This window comes from Aspergillus welwitschiae (genome assembly GCF_003344945.1).
Source record: "Aspergillus welwitschiae strain CBS 139.54b unplaced genomic scaffold BDQ94scaffold_16, whole genome shotgun sequence".
Classification (NCBI taxonomy): domain Eukaryota; kingdom Fungi; phylum Ascomycota; class Eurotiomycetes; order Eurotiales; family Aspergillaceae; genus Aspergillus; species Aspergillus welwitschiae.
Genome location: NW_020798710.1, coordinates 479,646 through 503,237, shown reverse-complemented (window position 1 = coordinate 503,237; position 23,592 = coordinate 479,646). Strand labels below are relative to the sequence as shown.

Below are 23,592 nucleotides of genomic sequence, written 5' to 3'. Positions count from 1 at the left end.
TGCGTGTGGTTCTGGGGAACTGAGACTGAATTTAAGGCTGCAGCCTGGAGTCTCCAGCCTCCACTCGAAGGCAATTTCATGCTCGATCTTCATTCGTACTCGTTCCTACATCCTAATGCAGAAGAGTGAGAGTTTCTGGACCCTTAAACCGGGGAATCTAGTGCCGCCCCACATGTTTCCGATCGCTCGTTTTCGTTAATTTCTTACCCGATTAAGTTAACTGAACGAGTGAAGAGTATGTAGTAATGCTCTGCGACCTAGTCGTAGGGCTGAAGTACTTCTATATAAACCGTCATGCGGCCTCCAGAAAAAGCCCCCGAAAAAAGTACTACCATCGGCCCAAAGACAGGGAATATCACACCATGTATAGTGGTAGCAGCCTTTTCGCGACGCTTATTCTAGCAGCCAGCGGCGTGGCCAGCGCCCTCGACTGCAAATGCGTAAGTTCTCTGACGAGTTATACATTCTTATTCTACTATATATGGTACACTAACCATCGCCATTATTATAATTACCCTGCAGTCCCCCTCCGACCCATGCTGGCCATCTACAGATCAATGGACCTCTCTCAACCAAACCGTATCCGGAAGACTTATCCGAGCGGTACCAGCAGCATCCGTCTGCTATCCCAACGAGCCCAACTATAACCCAGCAGCTTGCACGTCTGTCCTGGGCAACTGGACCACATCAAAATTCCATGCCTCAGACCCAGTCAGCGTCGATGACCCGGTCTGGTCCAACAACAGCTGCAATCCGATTTACCCTGATGGAACTAGCATCACAGGAAATGTGCATGCGGAGCAGGAAGGCTGCGGTATTGGTAACTACCCGGTCTATGTGATCAATGCCACCGACGCTAGTCACATCCAGGCTGGGCTGCAGTTTGCGAAGAAGTGGAATCTGCGACTGAATATCAAGAATACCGGCCATGGGTCTGAGCGCAGTATTAATCATGGAAGTTTGTCGTATGTTTCTCATTTCAGTCTTCGATACATACTATGATCGTTGCTAACGGGTACATAGTATCTGGACCCATCACTTGAAGGAGATTCAATTCTACGAGCACTTCCAGCCTCACCAGTGCAGCAAGATCAATTCCACCGCGGAAACTGCGAACCAGACGAGGACGATGGCTGCTACTCTCGGGGCTGGTGTGCAGGACGGTGAACTTTTTGCCGCACTCGCTAAACACAATGCCACGGCTGTCGGCGGAACAAATATGGTAAGGAAGGAAATTTCTGGAAGAATTGAGGCAGAAACCCTGACAGAAAATCTAGGACGTCGGAGTCGTGGGCTGGGCGACCGGTGGTGGCCATGGCCTGGCCACTGGCACATACGGCATGGGCGCAGACAACATCATCGAAGCGGAGATAGTCACCCCAGCAGGCGACCTCGTGACCGTGAACGCTTGCCAGCACGAGGACCTCTTCTGGGCTATTCGCGGAGGCGGAGGCGGCACCTACGGTGTGATTGTCTCGGTCACTGTCAAGGCGTATCCCATGCCTCTGGTAACCATGGTCAACCTTTCCCTTACCGCCAAGAACACAACCAGCGAGCATGAATGGTACCGACTCGTTGCGAAATCTCACAGTTACCTTGCTGAGCTTCAGGTGAATGGTGCTCATGGATACTACACCATGAGCAGCTCCCCGCAGCTAAACCTGAACGGTGCTCTGCTGTTGTACAATGCGAAGAACGGCACTGCTGAGAGGCTCGTCCGTCCTTTCCAGAACTTCTTGAAGACCCAGGAGACTATTGCGACCGGCATGGTTGCGCCAATGATGACGCTGCCTTTTTATGATGTCGTGCAGATGATGCCTGCCATTGAAACGGTCGGCAAGACGCAAGGTGTGCGGGCATCACGGTTCATCCCACGCCGGGCTGTCAAGGAAGATGTTGAACTTCTAGCCGATACATTGGAGGCCATCATGTCTCGCAAGGATTCTGTCGATGTAAGTAACCCTCCTAAGACCCTGTCCCGTGCCCATCATAGAAATTGTTTTCTAATGAGAAATATTGGATGCAGGGCGTATCCGCTCCTTCAATCTCCGGCACCATGACTGGCAGTTCCACCCCAGTCGACAACGCTCTGAACACGGCTTGGAGAGATTCAGTCGTACACCTAATCGTCCAACAAAGCTGGAATGAATCCCTTCCGTTAGCCTTGGCCGAACAGACCATCTACAACATGACGTACGGCAGGGGGTATGCCCTTCGGCAATTGGCCCCTGATACCGGATGCTACTTCAACGAGGTAAGTAGTTTTCCTCATGATTAAGTTGGATAATTGAAGACAAACTATGTTCGAGATATGGGGCTAACGAATCATCGTTGTTATAGGCAAACCCATTCGAGCCAGAGTGGCAGACTTCGTTCTTCGGATCGCATTATCCTCGACTCCATGCGATCAAGAGCACATATGATCCCGAGGGTTTGCTTTGGTGTCGTCATTGTGTTGGTAGTGAGGCATGGAAGGAGCAGGTGGATGGAAGGTTGTGTCGGGCGTTCTAAGGTTTATATAGTCACCGGTGTACTAGTAGTGTAAGAATAGTAGTATGAATATATAGGGAGACATCAACGTTGAGAAAGGGGTTTATCACAGGAAGTTACACATTGGCAAATGAAGGAATAAGGCTCTATCCTTACTTACTACGCTAGAAGAGTCAATATAATATTCTATGCATAATTTAATTATGGCGCTGGGTGACTACAAAACAATATTGCTGTTAATTTATTGGATATCCGAGGTTGTCATCAAAAGATGATCTGAAGCCTGGCCGTAAAAGGGTGATATACTATTATAATGCTTCATTGTTTCAACGATTAGTCAGTGTGGCCGAGTGGTTAAGGCGATAGACTAGAAATCTATTGGGTTCGCCCGCACAGGTTCGAGTCCTGTCGCTGACGTTTCTTTTTTTCTTTTACTTTTTGTTTTGCTCATCAACAAAAGGACATTGAACGCTTCACCAGAAATTTCATCATATTTTCCTATTTTGCAATCAGATTTTCATTTTAGGCGTACTAATCATGACCTCAATAGTACATCTACTTCAGTCTTCATTCCCACCTTGATGGTGGTGAGAGATTAGTTTTCTAAGTGATTGCAATTGGTAACATAAAACACGGATACCCAGTCACTTCATAAATATATATTGTGTGCGCTAACAACTGCGAGGAATATACCACCACTACTGATGTTAATTATTGTTGATGGTTTTACTTCAATCAAGGCTTCTCCTTCTCTTCACTATTACGTGTCAGATAGCACTACAGCACGCCAGAATTATCATGCATTTACTTACCTTTTGAGTGACATTTGAACTGAGTAATTGTGTTGATGATCCCGCAGCTGCAGTATCTCAGCCCGACCCATAAACCACCCTTTGAAAACATAGAACAGCAAACAAAGCAACAGACATGGATCTAGTCCATCATCAACCAGAAATAATAGCACAAGATATTGTACAAGGGCCTCCTGGCAGAATTAGTCTAGCCTTTGCCGCAGACATTTCACAACGAGAGGCCAGACATCCAATCAAGCGCTCCGATGGCGTCAGCAACGAGCTCTCTCTCGCAACCCTTTAGCGCAGGTACACCACGCGTCGCCATCCATGGCCCCTCACTATCATCCCATTGACCAATAATTGAATCTACAACGTATACGGACCCCGTAGTATACCTCCGCTCCTACAGAGCACTCATGTCTATTGCCCCTCATCGTCGCATTCACATAACAGTAGCACTCCCCGGACCGGAAGTTCCATCTCCCCTCGAAACTTATATCCCACAACCCCTTCTCCTCCCCATGAACAAACAAACAGACACACTCCATCATAAACCTCAACCAGAAATGACGATTAGATTCCTCCAATCCACAACTCCCACACCATCACCCACCATGCCTCCCGCACCGCGTCCCAACATCCTCTTCATAATGGCCGATGACCACGCCTCCAAAGCCATAAGCGCCTACAACACCAACATCAACCACACCCCCAACATCGACCGGCTCTACCATGACGGCATGAAATTCAACCACTGCTACGTGACCAACTCTATCTGTACGCCCAGCCGCGCCACAATCCTCACAGGCACCCACAACCACGTGAACGGGGTCATGACATTGGACAGCAAGATCAACAAGCACCTGCCCAATGTCGCAAAGCATCTACGCACCGGCGGCTACCAGACCGCCATGATTGGCAAGTGGCATCTAGGCGAGGGAGAGGACCACGAACCCTCTGGGTTTGATTATTGGAGCGTGGTGCCGGGACAGGGGAGGTATTTTGATCCGGAGTTTATTGAGATGGGTGGGAAGAAGATAGTCGAGCCGGGGTATGCGACGGACGTTATTACGGATAAGTGTTTGGGGTGGTTGAAGGAGAGGGACAATGGGGTTGGGGAGAAGAAGCCGTTCTTCCTCATGTGTCATCACAAGGCACCGCATCGGTCGTGGGAGTGTCATCCTGCTCATCGGGGATTGTACCAGGAGGATGTGGTGTTGCCGGATACGTTTGACGATGATTATAAGAACCGGGCGAAGGCCGCAGAAGTTGCTAAGATGCGGATTGAGAGTGATATCACGTACTTTGATTTGGGGCTGGTACAGCCCGAGGGAGGCGCAGAAGTTGGGGAGTTGTTTGGGAGCCGGTCGACTGATAGGAAGATTCCGAATGTTTCTGATGCGGAGATTGAGGGGTTTCGATTGATTGATAAGGACACGGCGGAGGTGTTTACGTTCAAGAGTAATGAGGAGCTGCGCCGGTTCAAGTATCAGCGGTATTTGAAAAGGTACTTGCGGACGATTCACTCGATTGATGAGAATGTGGGGAGACTGTTGGATTATCTGGATGAGGAGGGGTTAGCGGAAAATACTGTGGTTATTTATACCTCCGATCAGGGATTCTTCCTGGGTGAGCATGGCTGGTTCGATAAGCGATTCATGTATGAGGAGTCATTCCAGATGCCGTTCCTTATCCGGTACCCCAAGCTAATCAAGCCGGGATCGGTTTGCGATGATATTATCTCCAATGTGGACTTTGCGGCGACTTGGTTGGATCTGGCTGGCTTGCGGATCCCCTCGTACATGCAGGGGGTGTCGTTTGCTCCGCTGCTCGAGGGGAAGACGCCTGCGGATTGGAAGCAGGTCGCGTACCATCGGTATTGGATGCATCGGGATCCTATTCATAATGCGTATGCTCATTATGGGGTCCGCAATCAGAGGTATAAGCTGATTTATTGGTATGCCGAGGGTTTTGACCTACCGGGAACGCAGGAGGGTGGGCAGCCGAAGGAGTGGGAGCTGTTTGATTGTGAGAAGGATCCTCTCGAGTTGTTTAATGTGTATAATGACGCGAAGTATGCGGATGTGGTGGTTGAGTTGACGAAACTGTTGGATGAAACGATGCTGGAGATTGGAGACACTCCGGTGCATTGATGGATGTATGTATAGTATGGTTAAGGGGTTAGAATATACTTAGATAGAGCAAGAAAGGCGCCTATTCTAGGACTACTAAGACGGTGGCTAGTTAGACTGCAGTAGAAAGTAAGCAGGATGTGAGAATAGTGTGAGCTTAAGATTGAGCCATGTATACAACTTTATAGTACTAACTGTATAGTGGAAAGATAATGACTATAGATTTCCATAGTAGAGGGGCGTCTAGTCCGAAGAACCAATTAGTATGGTGGCATCCCTTTCTAAGAACATCCTCGAACTTCTCAACCAGTATCGTTAGAAAGAAGACGAATTGAGATGGGTAAGTGGCAAAATATGTGGAAGAACTAACCGCTAGACCAAAATCGATAAACGGCTCTTGGCTAGCTAGGCGACGGAGAGATATGTGTCCCAACAAAATACATTCAGCTACTCCAATCTATCCTTTACACATATTGCGGTGTCCATTAGTGTGTTATCCCGACTCCTCGTTACGTCGTGGCCCCCATCAGAGCTGCTCCTATTGCCAAAAGTTGATAGTAGCCCTCGTGGTTGCCGCCTTCCATTGAGTCGTACACTTTCGATTAGACGACAATATATTGGCAGGGTGTGAGCGATTCATTTGTTCAAGGCAAGGAAAAACACTGCTGTCGCCTTCAAGCCAAGCACATAGTTGTGAAAAGCGGGATATTTCGTCCTAGTCCCATTCGTAAATACATTGGAATAAGGCACCGTTAAGCTAGGGTACATCTTCTGCATTTTGTCTAAGGGCCCCAGGATCATACCACCATCAGATAACCAGACCAGTCCCACCGTAGCCAAGACTTTGACAGCTTAGGCAGATACGAGTACGCGCCAGCTAAGTCTTGGTATGTAGCTAACAAGTTGCACAATTCACCGCCATTTGCCCTGTGCTGAAGTTGACTATGTTAAGGGTCAGAGTTGAGGTTTTGGTACGCATGCAGGCGTCTCAGTGATTTAGTTCCGAGCGAGCAACCTAGGCAAATCACTAAAGGCAGAAAGGCTGTTCGAGGTTGAATATGAAGTAATTTCGGGTTCAACTGTACCACGGACATTTTCAGATCTCATATTTTCGAACACGAAATACGAGAAAATATGCATATTACCCCCTCCAACGCGGATGCACCGGACCAGCCCAAGCCCGAGACCGAGTTGAGTGCCTCCGTAGCCGACAATATTGACCGGGGCATGGTACACACCCCCTAGAAAATCCCGGAAGCAGATGGCTTGCGAATCCCGCTTTGCCAAGAAAGACAGATAAGTTAAGCTCATTTATGGGTGGATAATTGTGCTTGACTCTGAGAATAGTCTTGGAATCCCGCGAATACCACCAGCCTTGAATCTCTTAGCCATCTTGGATATACTCCACTCTAGCGTTCCTCAACACCCATGAGAACTATGAATGATGTCCTCTGTTTCGTGGAAAATTATTCGTTGATAAACTCCGTGTCTAAAGCAGTTTGTCCTTGCAGGGCCAGGGCCCTACAGGATGATCGACATGGCTGCTTCGCTTGGGCGAAAAGGCGCGAACCAGTGATGCAGCATGTATTAGCTACGGTCGTATAATGATGCTCGACAGAGTGCAGTGATTAGCTCCAACAAAACGAATCATATCAATTAACCGGCGGTTGAAGCCGCTCGGAGTTCAACAACACTTAATATCAGCGAGTTTCTTGGCAGACAGAAGTCCAGTCTAGAGCTGACCTCGACACGGGTGACATTTATGTGACAAATGAACTGATATTATGGAGCAGGTATTGATTAGAATGCCATGGACAGCATCACTTTCTCAACCAGTGTGATCCCCTGGAAGTACAATGGGGTTGAAGTTTCACACTTTCTTGGATTCAGGTTAGGGTTGGTGCCGACCCACTGCGGGCCCGGAAGATGAAGAAATTGAAGGCGAGAATAGAACGATTCCTGCGACACCACCATATCATCCAATCGCATTACCCCATGGGCATCTAAGACAAAAGGTGGTCGGCTATCGAAGAAGCTGGCATGATCGCATAACTATCGGAATTCGGAAGAATGTCTGCGTTCGTGCGCACAACGACGTTCCTAAAATTTATCCGATGATCAACCGAGGAACCAGGGTCGAACCCCTGAAAGGAATCTCGCCGAAAGGATCAATCATATTGGTTCGCGGACCCTGTAAAGTGCCCTAAAGGGTCTTTGCCAGAGTCTCGATAGTGGGATCGGCACTGGCAGTTTCTAGTCTCGTCAGTGCGGCCATTTCCGACCGATCCGTAGTGCTGGTGGGTCCCAGAGCAGTCTATATCGATATCATCACCAAATTCCAAGGACCATGGGATGACGAGTATGCATTGGCACTGAGAATTGCCGAGATCATGCCCCCGTCCTGGGAGTGCATCCATCAAGCATGTTGCGACAGAGTGAAACAGCGTGGATAAGCCGGATGGGGCAGATGGGGGAAGAGAGCGAGACACGGCATCAGCAGTGGAGATGCCGAGAAGTGCCGAGAGCCGCCGATGCTTCGACCTTCAGCCCAAGCGTCAATCCATGCCTTCTTGGGACGGGGTTGGCCGGACTGTAAGCCCGTTAGCGTCTGAGATACGCCGGATGACACGAACCTTGGTGCTTACCAATGCTGTGATGCATGCAGTGCCGGCGGTATCCCTGGCTGAAGCGCCCATCGCCGTTAGAGATTGATACCCGGGTGGATCGGAGGGTCCCCTTGGTCTTTCCACCAATAAAGGAGGTATCTCACTGCTTTGTTCAGGAACAGAAGCTTAGCATGGACCAGTATTTCACGTATAAAACTCTCCAGGACTTCCGTCGTTGAGATGCTCTATCCAACAACACCTCACTCTTCCACTCCTTGTTCTTTCTTTCTGTTGACCAGACCCCGTCCATTCTTTTGACCGAAACTTGTTCTGTTGACCAGAACCTATTCCAACAATCACCATGCACTCTTACCAGCTTCTTGGCCTGGCCGCTGTCGGCTCCCTCGTCTCTGCCGCCCCCGCTCCTTCTCGCGTCTCCGAGTTCGCTAAGAAGGCCTCTACCTGCACCTTCACCTCTGCCTCTGAGGCCAGCGAGAGCATCTCCAGCTGCTCCAATGTTGTCCTGAGCAGCATCGAGGTCCCCGCTGGCGAGACCCTCGACCTGTCCGATGCTGCTGATGGCTCCACCGTATGTGTTCTCAACCGTCTTCCACCCTGGCTATCACGCTAACACCATCTAGATCACCTTCGAGGGCACCACTTCCTTCGGATACAAGGAATGGAAGGGTCCCCTGATCCGCTTCGGTGGTAAGGATCTGACCGTCACCATGGCCGACGGCGCTGTCATCGACGGTGACGGTTCCCGCTGGTGGGACAGCAAGGGTACCAACGGTGGCAAGACCAAGCCCAAGTTCATGTACATCCACGATGTTGAGGACTCGACCTTCAAGGGCATCAACATCAAGAACACTCCCGTCCAGGCCATCAGTGTCCAGGCTACCAACGTCCACCTGAACGACTTCACCATCGACAACTCCGACGGTGATGACAACGGTGGCCACAACACCGACGGTTTCGACATCAGCGAGTCCACCGGTGTCTACATCAGCGGTGCTACCGTCAAGAACCAGGACGACTGCATTGCCATCAACTCTGGCGAGGTACGATATCCCTATCCCACCATCATTCCTTCCATTCATATCGCTAACAATCAAACCCACAGAGCATCTCTTTCACCGGCGGTACCTGCTCCGGTGGCCACGGTCTCTCCATCGGCTCTGTCGGTGGCCGTGATGACAACACCGTCAAGAACGTGACCATCTCCGACTCCACTGTCAGCAACTCCGCCAACGGTGTCCGCATCAAGACCATCTACAAGGAGACCGGTGATGTCAGCGAGATCACCTACTCTAACATCCAGCTCTCCGGAATCACCGACTACGGCATCGTCATCGAGCAGGACTACGAGAACGGCTCTCCCACCGGCACCCCCTCCACCGGTATCCCCATCACTGATGTCACCGTTGACGGTGTCACCGGTACTCTTGAGGATGACGCCACCCAGGTCTACATTCTCTGCGGTGACGGCTCTTGCTCTGACTGGACCTGGTCCGGTGTTGACCTCTCTGGTGGCAAGACCAGCGATAAATGCGAGAACGTTCCTTCCGGTGCTTCTTGCTAAATCATTCCTCCGGAGGCGAGGCAACGTCTGTAGGACGTCTGGTTGTATATATCGATCCACACTTGACATGTACTAGTTAGGTGGTTTTACTGCCATAGTGTTAGTGAATAATAGGAGCTTTGCTCAACATGTGAATTTTTGCAGAAGTAAATGAGTAGTGTGATAGAGGTAATGATAAAAGATAGAATTTAATACCAGGTGATGAAGTTAATAACGGGGTGAATTAGGGCGCGTAGGCTTAGGTATATAAGTTGTCATCCCTCACACTCGAAATCTCTTCCTCTTTCTTATATCTTCCAACCTCTGAACCACCAGTTGCCTCCACAAACTAACAAGATTCTTCTATATCGATGCTTGATCTCAAGAGCATAATTTACTATATCTTGATATTCATATGTAAGCTTAAGAGCATGTGGAGCAGTGGTCACACAAGGAATCCTTGAAGCAAAAATTAATAGCATACTTCCATATTCCCGGAACATTCCTACATGATTGTTAATGGGAATGACGTTCTCAGTCCACCTTCATCCTAAACATAGAGACCGAACTCGGAGCGCGGCGAACCATTTACGGTCGCAGACGACAAAGAGAATCCAGTGGAAGCAAGTCATTACACAGATAAAGACTTTACGAACTTGAAATATATACAAGAGCGACTCCTCCAAACCGAGGCTCTGTTCAGAGCGGAACAAGGCAACCTTCCACTTGAGATTCAACGACTGATAGACCATGACGATATGCTTATCTCAACGGATAGCTCCTGTCGAAGGGCCCACGGAGAGCGGCGAGTCCCACGATTCGAGGCCAAATGCATGGTTGGCGTTACTCTGCCACAAGCTACCATATTATGAAATATAAATGCTATATACCATAGCCCTGAAAGGAGTTCGAACTATCCCCTCGTCTTCTTATAGGAATCACGGGAAAAAACTCAATATGTGTTTTCTCAATATAGCTTTGATATCTACCATGCATGCATGCTCTGCGAGATACCCGGAGCGTCATCCTAGTTGAAGACAGGATCAAACGGCCATACCCCTCATATATAACCCGCCGCGGAAGAGACATGTCCTGCTACTGGGGTAATATTAACATCCAGCTAACTGGAATGGACAGAAAGAAGGCTGTATAACACCGGAACGAAATACTGCAATGCTTACTGGACCTACTCAGTATTTTCTTGCGGTTTCTGGGTCGAAGATGAATAAGCTCAAGTGGTCACACGTTGGTGATGCCATACGTTACCTGGAGGCGCAGGCTGATACACAATATATCGTTGCCAAATCGCACCAACATGGAGCCGTAGATCAGAGGTCTACGGGTGTTTTGGAAGTCAAGGTTGAGCTTCATTGATGGAACATGGAGCAATTTTGGAGAAAGTGGGCGATTACGGCATCGCTCTGCGGAAAATCTTGTTCTGGAATGGAGTTCTTTCACAGCGGAGACACGGATTACTATCCAGATTCTGTATGATTATCGAATATATACGACCATTATCTATATGCGGGCCTTGAACACGGCACAGTGGACGCCCATTTAGATTAGGCCGAGCGCGCAGAGTTTATGGAATATCCTGCGCCTTCGATAATGATAGCGATACTACGGAAGCTCTCGGAGTTAGAAGAGAAAGGTATCCAGCGCAGGGCTCTTCTGGGAACTTTCTTGAGTTAAAAGAGAGCAAATCCGTGCCGCATTCTAGGTCGCGTATCTGTATGTGCTCATCCTGACTACCCTCCCTGTGCTTACGTACTAACACCTGCCTGTTCTAACAAACAGTGAGCACATCAGAAGCAAAGCTACTGTTATTCCTAAAATTCTGAGCAGTTTATTTTGGGACAAAGAATCAGAGAATATGTAAGTTCTCCCGTATCAAAGATATGTTTAGTTCATACTAACCTATGTTGTATAGTTACATTCAAGGAGACTTTGAATCTCTAGATTAGCGGGATATAGCGCCAAATCTTTATAATAAACTGGATGATTATGGGCCAAAGATACTGTCTATTTGGGGCCTGGCCATAACCCCGAAAGGAAAAATTGATTATGATCTTCCTATGGACAAACTCGAAAAGAATGGCTGGCTTCTTTGAACGTCAATTTTGAGCATCCACTTTTGGCCATTACCAACCTAGTTACAGGGGCGGTGATTCGTGTCTGGTCTCCTCTAGGTCCAGATGTGGCTTGTTCAGTAGTGAAGATGAATGAAGGCGGCGCTAGGCTGAAAAGAGTGATAGTTGTTATAAGAAGGTTATCAGAATATATTTGAAGGTATTATGCATGGCCGCCAAGGATCTCAATGATAACTGGCAACTTCGCCGTTTTGCACCCTGGAACAAAATCCCAACACACAGATATGGGTGTGCTGATGGTCCGAGCCGGCTGTGAGGAGCGAACAAAATAGTATATAAACGTGTCAATGGCTAAAAGACGTGAGTATAATCCTGTACTGAAAGCTGAGACTACGTAGTCAATGAAGAAATCAACGAAGAGAACAGGCAAATACAATGATGGTAGGTATGGCAAGAAACGCGTGCCTTGGTAATATTTCCTCGAACTAAAACTCGATTATATCACTCGTGAACCTAAACCTAGTATCCGTCCAAGAATTGCTCCAAACTTCTTCATCTTATCTGCTTTTGTCTCGGGTCTGCTTGCTTCGGTAAAACAAGCCAAAAATTTATGGGAGAATCGGCAGCACACCAGCATTCTCGTAAGCACGCATGGTGTTAAGCCACGACTGGTAGGTATCATCGCCGTGGTTCCAGCCGAACTGACGTGCTTTGACAACCGTACTGATAAAGGGAACCATATTCGGCGCGGGTGTGATATACCAGTTCATCAGCCTGAAGGCGTCCAGCTGGAACGCCTCTGGATCGCCGCCATACTTGGTGACAATGCGCTCCCAGACAGGCTTCTTGTCTTGAGCCCACTCGGCCAGATCAAATGGTTGTGTTGTCTCGGTAGGGGCCTCGAACTTGTCCATCGGGACCTGGAAGTACCTGGCTAGCAAATGCCAAAGGAACTTCCAGACGATCACATCCCCGTCATCATGGTTAAAGACCTCGTTCTTGCAGTGGGGCTGGGTGGCAGCCCAGACAGTAAGGTTGGCAATTCCCGGGGCGGACGACTGCTTCTCGACGCGGTGGTAGCTCTGTAAATTACCGGGCCAGCGCGGGGCGTCACCAAGCTCTCGGCAGATCAGAAAGTATTGGGCTAGTGGGAGAGTTTCGTTGATTCCGAGGTCTGCCGAGATGAGGGAGAGATTAGGATGCTAGCAATGAAAATTCAAGGAGATAGAAAAGGGGCTAGGCGTACATTGACAACTGTAGCCGATGATGGCCATAGGGCGGATGATGTTGTAGCTCCAGGTGTTGCGGCGTCTTTGAACAGCAAAAAGGTCATCTTCCTGCTCGTAGTAGAAGATGTTTTCTGGGCCTCCGTAGCGAGGAATATCCTCCAACATGGGGGTTGTAATGTCCCTGAATTGGAACCCATAATGCTGCCAGCAGTTAGACTTATCATATGTCCTGAGACCGGAGAGATCCGGCATGTCCTGCTCACCTTGCCTCCAGTTTGTAGCACTACACGCTGCATTTTGGGACATGCAAAATCCACCGCTTCGATAAAGGTACGGAAAAGGGGGCCATTCTTCTTGTACAGTTGCGAAAAGTCATTGTTGTGGATGTACGAGGTATAAAAAGCATGGGTCACGTCCTTGCAGAGCTCCTTGAGCTTCTCGACGATAGCTTCGGCCGGCCCAAGGAAGTCGATGGCAACAAATCGCACCCTTGGGTCGGTGTAGACGGTTTTGATAGGGCTTCTCGACGTGATGATGATCTCCATCCTAAGATAGTGGTGAGTAGGCGTAGTCTGCTGAAAGAATGGGTAGAGTAATAAATGACATACCACTCATTGGCTGGCTGCTTAACCAGATAGTCGACAATGGCGCTGCCACTGATGCCGTTTGCACCGGTAACGAAGGCGACTTTGCCGGTCAAGGGCCGAATGCCGTAGATGTTGCTCATGGCGACCGAGAATTCGTTGGATGTGAAAAACAACAGAACCTTCGGAGGGTGTACTTTGAGCTTTATAGCCCCCTCGCCCCTTATCCTGACTTTTGCGTATGTCAACAATATACAGACATTTTCTTGTATAACATTGAGTCCAGTACAAGTCCCACAAAGCCTTGGCAATCTGTTGCTAAACTCCAACATGCAGGTGCCAAGCACCAGGGATCCGCTAATGTTATGGAAGCGGGTGGATCGTGGAGGGGAACAGAAACATCCGGCAGCCGATCATGTAGCATTTCAATTCCCTTAACCACTCAACGCCTCCCACCTTTTTCGAGCCCTCAACTCGACTTACTTTCCCACCCTCTTCACCCAGGAAGCCCGCAAGTCACATGACTAGAAACCTACATTCCTACTACATCTGGCAAGATGGAAGGAGAAACACAAAAGTTATGAAACAAAAGAATGAGACATGTATTCATCGAGATGTTTCACGTTGTTTGGCGAAGCAAGTGCATTGATAAATGATGTTGGATGGTACCTTGAAAAGGTAGCTACCCCCGTGGATGGCCATTCAAGACGCTCTATACTCAATCATGCGTGTTTAGATGTGTTAGGATGTAGTTGTTCCCATACATCTTTTCCCCTCTCACAGACGGATACAATTGACAATCTAGAATCTACCAGACAAAGCAGATTGACGCGTAAGAATGTTGATAGATGGTAAGATACCCCCAATGGCACATTATTACTGTATAACGTAGACATATGATTAGACTTGGGTCCAAGGGATGATACTGGGCAGAGTCAATGTCCATTACTCTATCGCTGAAAGGTAGTGAAAGCTGGCTTGGACTGGAAGTTGTTTGGGTAATGTAGGCCTGTTTTATCTTCGAGTGCCCCTCAAGTGCAAGAAGTGCTACGAGCTATCAACAACGCCCCAAGGGATGGGTCATCCTGCCTGTAAGAAAAGAAATTGAATTGCAGGTAAGATGGGGCTCGAATTAAAGGGCTCATGGCCGCGTTTTGCTGAGAAACTGGCTTTAACAAGACTAACTCTGCAAATTTGGCCATGAAGGCTCGCTGCTCCATCCCTGGCGTGACAGCTGCCCTCGAGGCCTTCGGAACTGCGTAAGCTAAGACCCACCATTGCGGTGTACAACGCCTTGTATAAAGCCTTTTATTTACTTGATGCCACGGTTTCGGCTACACGGAGACCGGTACTGCCTCTTTCTCTATCGCGGTGAGCACCTGGGCTCCAATTCCCTGGGTGGGCGCTCTGGCGATTAATCACTAGCGTGACTAGCATGTCGGATATATCGGCATTGGCTTATGAATCATGACAACTTGTTAGTTTATCCATTGGAAAATGCTCACAGACTGCTGCATTTAAGTATACAGCGACAGGAGATGTGTTCCATGGGGGAGCAGAGGCCAGCGGCGTGCAGTACATCGACAGCAATCGCTAGTCCCTGACCTTTGACAACAATATTTCGACAATTCGCCTGCATTTCATCTTAGCTTCATAACAAAAATCAACCCGAATCAAGTCATACAACGTATGCAGCGGCACCCCGCATAAAATGGAACACGGACTGCCCACTGATGCAGCAACTTATGTCCTTTCTTTTGGGCGAGGTAGACCACATCCCCCGCTGCTACCGAATCGCGAGGACTATGTTGTCGACTTTGACGGACCAGATGACCCAGCCTTTCCTCAGAACTGGCCGATGCGCATAAGGTAGGACAGCCCCTTGTCCAACCTCTCCGCGCTGCAACTGACAGACCGTATTCCCTGACTATTAAGGCTCTACATCAGTGTTATCCTTGCATTCACCTGCATCAGCTCGACCTTTGACTCCGCCGTTTTTAGCCCGTCTATGAGCGCGGTGGCCAAGGAATTCGATGTCAGTGTCGTCGAAGTGGCGGCTTTAGCGAGCTCAGTCTACATTGCGGGTTATGCGTTTGGCCCTCTAATTTGGGCTCCTCTGTCTGAGCGCCACGGCCGCCGACTCCCTATCATCGTGGCTATGCTGGGCTTCGGTATCTTTAATACGGCTGTTGCTGTGTCCAAAGACCTTCAGACTTTGATAATTTGTCGCTTCTTCTGTGGTGTATTTGGTAGCAGCCCGCTCATCAATGTTGCGGCTATCTTCGCTGACATGTATGACAATCGGACACGTGGGATCGCTATTGCCCTATTTGCTAATACTGTCTTCCTGGGCCCTCTGGTTGCATCCTGTGTTGGCGGGTTCATTAACAAGTCATATCTTGGCTGGAGATGGACTGCTTATATACCCTCATTCATGGGATACACAACGTGTTTGCTCAATCTGCTCTTCCTCAGGGAAACTTATGCGCCGGCAATTCTAACTTCAAAGGCAACCAGAATGCGTCAAATCACTGGAAATTGGGGTATCCATTCCAGACAGGAGCAGATCGAACTTAACCTACATGATCTGGTCATTAACAATCTGGGCCGGCCCCTGCAAATGCTTTTCAAAGAGCCGCTGATTATGGCTGTCACAGTCTACCTCAGCTTTGTTTATGGCTTACTCTACTGCTTTCTATCCGCTTACAGTAGCATCTTCCAAGGCGTCTATGCCATGTCTGCCGGTGTCAGCGGGCTTCCGATGCTGTCCAACGTCGTGGGTCTGCTCGGCGCAACAGCTTACATGATTTACGTGAATAAGAACTACAACACCAAGCTAAAGGCCAACAACAATATCCCCATTCCGGAGTGGCGACTGCCGCCAGCGATTGTGGGCGGCGTCCTCTTTTCCGCGGGGCTTTTCTGGCTCGGCTGGACTGGATTCACGCGCACCATTCATTGGATTGTCCCAACACTGAGCGGCCTCTTCACAGGAGCCGGTTTGCTCATGATCTTCATTCAGCTGTTTAACTACCTCATTGATACATATCTCGCTTAGTGAGTACCATCCAAATCCTCCATGATTTGGATAGCTTTCTCCCTTTCTCTTTTGTCGGTGACCCTCTGACCCGCTACAGCGCTGCCTCTGCGTTAGCAGCAAACACCTTCTGCCGCTCGCTCGTGGCAGCAGGGTTTCCGCTCTTTTCACGGCAGATGTTTGACAATATGGGTATCCAGTGGGCTGGCACGCTGTTAGGCTGTTTGGCTGTGGCCTTGGTACCAATACCTCTGGCATTTCTGCGTTATGGCAAGCGTCTGCGGTTAAGAAGTCAGTTTGCCCCAGTACTGGACAAGGAGTAGTAAGCTAAGGCCATGTGTATGAGGTTGTGGTCTGAGGCATCAAGCAGGATTCACTTTGAAGCCCCGGAAGGAGGAGAACCAACCTTAAAACCGTGGAAGAATCTGGGGGCATGCTCCATCCATGGTTTGGTACCAAGCAGGTTGTGCAAAAGCTGGCTTGCCTCTACCCACTATAAATGTCATCCATTATCCGTGTAATTGTATTTATAGTTATCAGAACATAGCTTTACAGCCTATTAACAAGAGAATTCTACCATTATCATCAAATACATTTGCTTTCTCTTTCGCAAACCAAAGGGCTGTGCATACATGCAAACTATCAAATCCAATTCTAGCAGCAGTAGCAAGGGCATACCCATGGGAATGAAAAGGCACCGGGTGTTACAAAAGGACATCCTTGCAAGTCAGGAATAGGTTAGATGTTCGAATAATCCCACCTCCTATCATTGCCACCAGGTTCCCAAGCGGCTTGTACGGCTTTAATGCAGAAGGTGAAGTGGATAAGCCGGAAATCGGCAAGTTATTGAAGCCGCGCCGATGTGACTGGGCCGCATCTTTTACCTTCACCCGAAATAGATTAAGTCAGTCCGACTCTCCCCAATCATGGGAGCTTATCGGGGAGCAAGCGAAGGAAACACACCGCATCTCATTTCTGGTAAATGCCCCCTCTGTGGCCGGCATCGTGACAGCTGGATCAAATAAGCGCATTGCCACCTGTGGGTCTTTCCGAAGCAGAGAGACCCAGTGGTACTCCAGAGATCAGTTGAACAGAAGGACCCGTGTGTAGTGACTGTGGAAGTCCCAAGATCTGCAGTTCCGTGATGCCCGTTTCGAGTCCGAGGATATGTACTCTGTACTTGTTAAGACATGTGGGCAGGTATATTGATGGTCTTGTCTTTGAATAAGTCGTTCTCTTTAGATAATGGTTATTTGAAAGCCCGAGCTAAAGCTTGAAGGGAACAGAGCACACTTTCAGGTGTAGCAAGTGACCCGGTGTTAGCTCCACTCATGATTTTCCCTTCCTGGTAGGATAGTATCCAGCAGATACATGCATATCCGCTCTAGTTGCGGGTAAAGAACAAGAGGACAGACAGTTACACACACACACACGCCCAAAGTGAGAGAGAGAAGGAAAAGACAATCCAAGTGGAGCTATATTGAGACTGGGCGCAGGCGGGAGACGATGATCTTCGAACTGTTGGTTGATTCTTGCAGTGAAAGATCCCAAAGAAGTGCACCAATAATCAGCTACTACTGTATCCTTCTCGTCAAGCTTGCTTGGACACAGGAATTGCCCGGCCAGACAGACCAATTCAACCACTAAAAATGCTGCACTTCGGATTGTATTGTGTGATGTAACGCTCAACGCCGAAACAGCGCTTGTCCATCCCTTTTACCCATTTGTTTCCCGCTTCGCCATCACCTTTGCCCTAGCCAATCTTACCTATGAGCTGGTCCTAGGATAAGGAGTGGAATGGTGAGTTATCTTTATCTTGGGCCTTCAATAACACAAGACGTGTGAGTAACGCCTTGTTCAAACACAGATTCATCCCGGAACGGTGGTTGGAGAAGAGACAACACCCCAAGGCGATTTTTGCGTTATATGATACTGAATCCGGACCTATCTCCGCTTATATCTCCTCCCATGACTCACAAGCAAATACATGGCGAAGAACTCCTCTGCGAAATCATCAAAAGGCTCATACGTAGCCCCAAGTCGATACGCAGCCGCAATGCCTGATATACAAGCTATCTCATGCATATTCTGCATGCCATCAGTAGCTGAAACACTCCCAAATGTATGAAACTAGTAACCACTTACCACCATGGTCCAACTCCCCGCATACAATGTCCGATTCTTCCCATTAATGAACATCATCCCGGGCACAACACGTATATAATGCTGCCAATTATGCCCGAATTGATGCCACCATTTCTTCGCAATGATCTTTTCCTTGTCGATACTTCCCCACGTCCATAGATCCGATTCCTTTTTGTTCAGGAATATCGTCTGATACACATGGCGATTGGGCTCCAGAGACAGAGCCCCCTCCCCCAATGCCTCCCGGAACTGATGCTGATAGTTCGAACAATCGAACCCCATCTCGATCTTCTGCGGATCCTGCTCATAGGAATGGGTATAGTACATAGGCGCGAATCCATCCCACCCGTCTTTCCGACAGCGCGGTGTCTGCTTTGCAAACGAGATCTGCTCGTTGCGCGCTTCGCTAGACGCCTTCCCACACAAATCACTCTTATACCTCGTTTCGAAGATACTATTGAAATAGTCCGCATCGCTATGCGTGACCGTAACATCGTCGTAGAACCTCACACCCCCGAGAACATACTTCTCCCGCCAGGTAGCATGCCTACTGAGCAATTTCTTCGCCTCATCAGCCGGCACACACAGCACAAGCTCATCAAAATGTTCATCATGCATCACTCCCTCCCACCTACGTTCCTCCCCTTCCCCCCTACCATCACTCCTATCCCAAACCCTCAAATCCACTCCCCTCTTACTATCCCTCCCCAAAATCTCCACCTCCGTCCCCAACCTCACTCTCACCCCCTTATTCTCCCCCAAATTCCCCACCCAATCCCTATAAAACGCGCCCAACTCCGGAAACGTATACATCTCCGGCCGATTGGGCAACAACATATCCGGATCAAAATCCCACAACCGCATCTGCGGATCATCAAACAACCGTTCGAGCAACACACTAGACACATTCGGCGTCTGGTTCCCCGTGCCCAAGAACAGCGCAATGAGTGGAAGAACCATCTTACTCCCAAACTCCTGACTAAATCTGAACAGCCGTAGAACAACCTTGATAGGTAATATACCCAGGAATGGCAACAGCCGCTTAATCCACTTCAATACGCGGCCGAGTTTCTCGATCTCGGCGGAGTATCGGTCGACGAGGGGGCTGGGGAACATGTTGGTGAAGAAGCTGTCGGGGCCCTTCCCGAAGGATACTTGGAGTTGCACCGGCTGGGGCTCGTATCCGTATCGGCGGAAGAAGTTGAATGTATGGCGGAATATGGATGAGCCGCCTTGCACGCCGTCGTTGAGCCAGGTCGCGCCGTAGTTGGCGGGGAGGGGAATGGAGGTCGCTTGGCCGCCGGCGTGAGGGGCGGTGTCGAAGATGTGAATCTCGAATTTGTCGGGGTGTTGGGATAGGGTGGAGGCGCAGGACTAAGTGGTGGATTGGTAGTTAGTTGGGGGTTGGGTTTGTGATAGGTTGGGGATGGGAGGGGAGGCATTTACCATGCCTGCTGCTCCGGCGCCTATGATGGCCACCGTCTTTCGAGGAGAGTCTGATGCCATGGTTGACTCGGGTTGTTACAATTCATGTGGAAGAGAGATTGCAGTTCGAGGAGTTGTGTTGTTGTCTATTGAGGAAACTGAAATACTAATCATGACGTCAGGTGGATTTCCGCTTTGGGTAATTTGTATACTTGGCATGTGGAGGAAGCAGCACAGAACTATTCTGTGTTCTATTGTATCACAATAACATGCCATGAAGTATCCGTACAAGGTGTCCGAGAAGCCAAATAGGAAAAATACTGAAGCTAGTCCGAAATGAAGCAGTGTAAGGTAAAAGTAATACTGAGACTAAACTAAATCAGCGCTGTAGTAATGCCAGTGTATGCTGAATCACCTACTGACAGACAAATGATGAGGCAACTGAAGGATCACCTTCTACATACTGCGCAATAGCAGGATAGGGACAGAGAATCCTTGACGTCCGACCATTCTTAGATACAGCTCGCAGATACTCAGGAGCTACACCACCTTCAACCCATTCCATCAATGACTCCATCAAATCAGTTGGAGCAAGCCCTTTCCCATGGCCGCAGTTTTCAACTCCTGGCGCCTCAAAGTACAGATAAAAGTCTTGGACTGATGGATCACGCAATTGGACCCTTCTGTAGTAGTCCACCGAACCATTTGGGGGAACCTGCCAATCAGCTAAGCCATGCCAATGAATAATCTTCCCCCCTCTAACCTTGAAGTCATAGAGATCGGGATCATTAGCATCAGTAATTGCTTTGTATCCAGCGACGGATTGGTGGAAGAGGGACTCTAGATCGGCTTGATCCATATCAACCAAGTCTAAATCAGGATCTTGAGCAACAAAAAGTTGCAGCCAGTCCACGCTCAAGTAATCGGGCAAAGAATGACATCGGTGATTCCCAATATCATCGGTGGAGGTGCAGATCGTATAGTTCCATGGCGTACCCTGGTTGAAACCGTACCACAAAGGGGTCCCATCCTCAGCAGTTAGACCTGCCCAGTATGACTCTGCAAGTAATGCCACTTCCGCAGTAATTATACTAGGGATACATTCACACCAGACCTCCATCCCTATAAGACTAAGAGGATTGAAGTTGCAAAGCGACGGCACAGCAATGATCCCATCTATGACACCGTCCTGACCGTCGCAGGAAGCGACTGCTGCATCTGTTATCTTTTCCATGACGCAAGGGGAGGGATAGACCCCTAGCTGATTCATGACGAACGTTGGCCAGTAGTTTGCAGGAACGAATTGCGCCCAATTTATAGTTGGCGCCCCCGCTAATATGCCGTCGAATGCATCAGGCCATCTTTGGGCGATCTCCAGTCCCTGCCGCCCACCAGTCGAGCAGCCATTCCAGTAGGAGTAGGCGGGTGGTGAACCATAGATCTTCTGTATGACATACTTAGCGAGGAGCGACAGCTCGTTAAGGCATGTTGAGAAGAAATCAACCAGTTGAGCGAAATTCACGTGGCCCGAGGCATCTTCAAGAGCCCATGATTCTGCTGACCAAGGGTTCCTGTCGTGCCCCATGTCGGACCCGGCAGCTGCAAATCCTTGATATACAGGCAGAGCTAGCGTGCCATAGTCCAAAAGCCCTGCCCATCCTCCTCCCCCAACTGCCTGGAGCCGGTTGTTCCATCCAGACAATGGGACCCAAACATGCACATGAATCAAGTCATCCCAGCCCGGATGCGTATAGGTAACGGTGACATTCCAGAAGCTGATATTCACGGTGTGGGACTGTATAGGATTCACTTGCACGCCCGTAATTGTGTAGTCCCGAAGTGGAAATGCGGTAATAGAAAGTATTTTGAGCCCAGGAATAACCGGCTTAGGTATATGGTAGCCATTCGCAAAATGAGCGTAGAAGGTTGAGAGGATAGTGGCCAAAAGCGCCAATGCTTGAATTGCTTTGAGCAGCATTTAGTGTTAACAGAATGTTACAAATAACTTAGAAAGTAGATGAGTGCAGAAAATTCGTAGAATCAGTTGAGTCTTTCGCAATGCTTGTGGCATTTTGAGATCCGGAACGGCATCTGGTGGCGAAGAAGCTGGCTGCAGTTGCGAAGACGATAGTGCAGGAAAGAGCGAGGCGTGAGCGCAGCACTGCTTGCACCGGGTTGCCAGTGGCTGCTGGGAAGCAGCTGCGCTATACTTACATTGTTTAATGGTTTGTTACTTTACCTTTCAATTACGAATCGGATATGTAGCTGGGATGCTTAAGGCTCTGACAAGGTTTGGGGGGCGATATACTAGTAGCACAAAGGAAGTAATTCCATTCTGTCAATTAGAATCTAGCTAGCGGTTTGTAAGATTTTCGATCTTCCGGCGAATCATTCCACGATTATTGCGAAATTTTCTTGCAGCCTTGCATGATTCCAGGGCTGCACTTTCATGTGTCTGCTTAAATGCAAGGCTCTCATATGCAGTGGGATATTAATGGGTGGTAGGATATTAGCTTACAGCCATCAAGTCTAACTCTCCCTAGAGTCATATCCTCAACTCAGTGCCACTAGTGGTGTCCTTCTGCCATTCCATTACCACCCCAACCCTGGGATTAACAGCTAAGAGCTCGTCAATGTTTCTATGTTACGCCGCATTTTATCCTTATGACTCCGAAGTCTTTTCGCAGTACTGAACCCTTCCCGTGCTGCAGATTCATGTCTCTTTTTACTTGCGAGATCATCATACGCAGTGGGATATTTGTGATCAAACCCGCTGCGGGCAGCCACGACACTAGGTAGACTGTTAGCAAGTATAAAGCTCTTAATGTAAGTTTGGTTCTGGCTTACTTATTGGCAGCGACTATCATTTCGCTGGCCAGATGCTCCCCTTTCCTCAGATGCTGCATTCTAGAACCATTTTTGGGAAGCAGAGGCTTGGCTTTGACGTAGCCTCGCTTAACTGCTTCCAGACGAGGAATGATGGGCTCGTACTGTGCCAATATGTACCTTCGTGAAAATAATTCCAAAGCTTCCTTCCCTCCATAGCAATTGCCGGATTGTGATTTAATGACCAACTCAAACCCGCCGAATTGCTGCGAAAATGCAGATAGAAGGTATACCCAGCCAGATACTCATACATGGATGTTGCAAGGCTGTGTCTCCGTGGTAGATACTGGGGCTGATGAATAATATTGAGGCCACCAACAAAGAGCAGGTCCTGTGGGACTGCTTGTAGTGCTCGAGGGGATGGATCGCCTTTCCAAGATTGTACATGTCTCGCATGAGCCACGCAGGCTATGTCTGGTCACTTGCTGTATGTTGATAATGATGTACAGAAGTCACCTAAAGTTAGATCAAGTCCTGGATCATGACGGATGGAGGACATCACTTGTAGATAGCTATTGCCATCTGCTCTGGACTCCCGTCTCCTTTCCTATGACAACTGACGGCTGCGCTGGCTTGAAAGAGAGAGGAACCCGTGGGAGTTGTAGTCAAGGAC

At 48.9% G+C, this 23,592-nt stretch overlaps 8 protein-coding genes and 1 non-coding gene across 9 annotated transcripts; 5 read left to right on the top strand and 4 right to left on the bottom strand.

The window, feature by feature from the left end:
- Nucleotides 1-362: 362 nt before the first annotated feature.
- BDQ94DRAFT_178806 (FAD-binding domain-containing protein) lies at nt 363-2,511 on the top strand (the record flags this gene model as incomplete). Its single annotated transcript, XM_026773206.1, has 6 exons — nt 363-440; nt 523-965; nt 1,024-1,222; nt 1,278-1,952; nt 2,027-2,254; nt 2,341-2,511. 6 exons carry the CDS (start codon nt 363-365, stop codon nt 2,509-2,511), a joined length of 1,794 nt encoding a protein of 597 aa, XP_026626331.1.
- Nucleotides 2,512-2,826: 315 nt separating this feature from the next.
- Nucleotides 2,827-2,907, top strand: BDQ94DRAFT_t147. The gene has a single exon. It is a non-coding gene; the product is annotated as a tRNA-Ser (tRNA).
- A 991-nt stretch (nt 2,908-3,898) lies between these two features.
- BDQ94DRAFT_170471 (sulfatase family protein) lies at nt 3,899-5,437 on the top strand (the record flags this gene model as incomplete). The annotated part of the gene is made up of 1 exon (XM_026771499.1): nt 3,899-5,437. The coding sequence occupies one exon, from the start codon at nt 3,899-3,901 to the stop codon at nt 5,435-5,437; it is 1,539 nt and encodes a 512-aa protein (XP_026626330.1).
- Nucleotides 5,438-7,832: 2,395 nt separating this feature from the next.
- BDQ94DRAFT_170470 (uncharacterized protein) lies at nt 7,833-8,112 on the bottom strand (the record flags this gene model as incomplete). Its single annotated transcript, XM_026771498.1, has 2 exons — nt 7,833-8,006; nt 8,062-8,112. The coding sequence occupies 2 exons, from the start codon at nt 8,110-8,112 to the stop codon at nt 7,833-7,835; spliced, it is 225 nt and encodes a 74-aa protein (XP_026626329.1).
- Nucleotides 8,113-8,161: 49 nt separating this feature from the next.
- BDQ94DRAFT_34523 (glycoside hydrolase family 28 protein) lies at nt 8,162-9,721 on the top strand. Its single transcript, XM_026775545.1, has 3 exons — nt 8,162-8,611; nt 8,664-9,083; nt 9,146-9,721. The coding sequence occupies exons 1-3, from the start codon at nt 8,384-8,386 to the stop codon at nt 9,602-9,604; spliced, it is 1,107 nt and encodes a 368-aa protein (XP_026626328.1). The 5' UTR covers nt 8,162-8,383; the 3' UTR covers nt 9,605-9,721.
- Nucleotides 9,722-12,281: 2,560 nt separating this feature from the next.
- BDQ94DRAFT_159550 (SDR family oxidoreductase) lies at nt 12,282-13,629 on the bottom strand (the record flags this gene model as incomplete). The annotated part of the gene is made up of 3 exons (XM_026769085.1): nt 12,282-12,875; nt 12,920-13,448; nt 13,511-13,629. The coding sequence occupies 3 exons, from the start codon at nt 13,627-13,629 to the stop codon at nt 12,282-12,284; spliced, it is 1,242 nt and encodes a 413-aa protein (XP_026626327.1).
- A 1,568-nt stretch (nt 13,630-15,197) lies between these two features.
- BDQ94DRAFT_178802 (MFS transporter) lies at nt 15,198-16,920 on the top strand (the record flags this gene model as incomplete). Its single annotated transcript, XM_026773205.1, has 3 exons — nt 15,198-15,355; nt 15,422-16,543; nt 16,624-16,920. 3 exons carry the CDS (start codon nt 15,198-15,200, stop codon nt 16,844-16,846), a joined length of 1,503 nt encoding a protein of 500 aa, XP_026626326.1. The 3' UTR covers nt 16,847-16,920.
- Nucleotides 16,921-18,467: 1,547 nt separating this feature from the next.
- On the bottom strand, nt 18,468-20,174 carry BDQ94DRAFT_170466 (putative flavin-containing amine oxidasedehydrogenase; the record flags this gene model as incomplete). The annotated part of the gene is made up of 3 exons (XM_026771497.1): nt 18,468-18,611; nt 18,669-20,042; nt 20,115-20,174. 3 exons carry the CDS (start codon nt 20,172-20,174, stop codon nt 18,468-18,470), a joined length of 1,578 nt encoding a protein of 525 aa, XP_026626325.1.
- Nucleotides 20,175-20,508: 334 nt separating this feature from the next.
- Nucleotides 20,509-23,232, bottom strand: BDQ94DRAFT_159547 (feruloyl esterase B precursor; the record flags this gene model as incomplete). The annotated part of the gene is made up of 4 exons (XM_026769084.1): nt 20,509-22,058; nt 22,823-22,884; nt 22,941-23,099; nt 23,213-23,232. 4 exons carry the CDS (start codon nt 23,230-23,232, stop codon nt 20,509-20,511), a joined length of 1,791 nt encoding a protein of 596 aa, XP_026626324.1.
- Nucleotides 23,233-23,592: the final 360 nt, after the last annotated feature.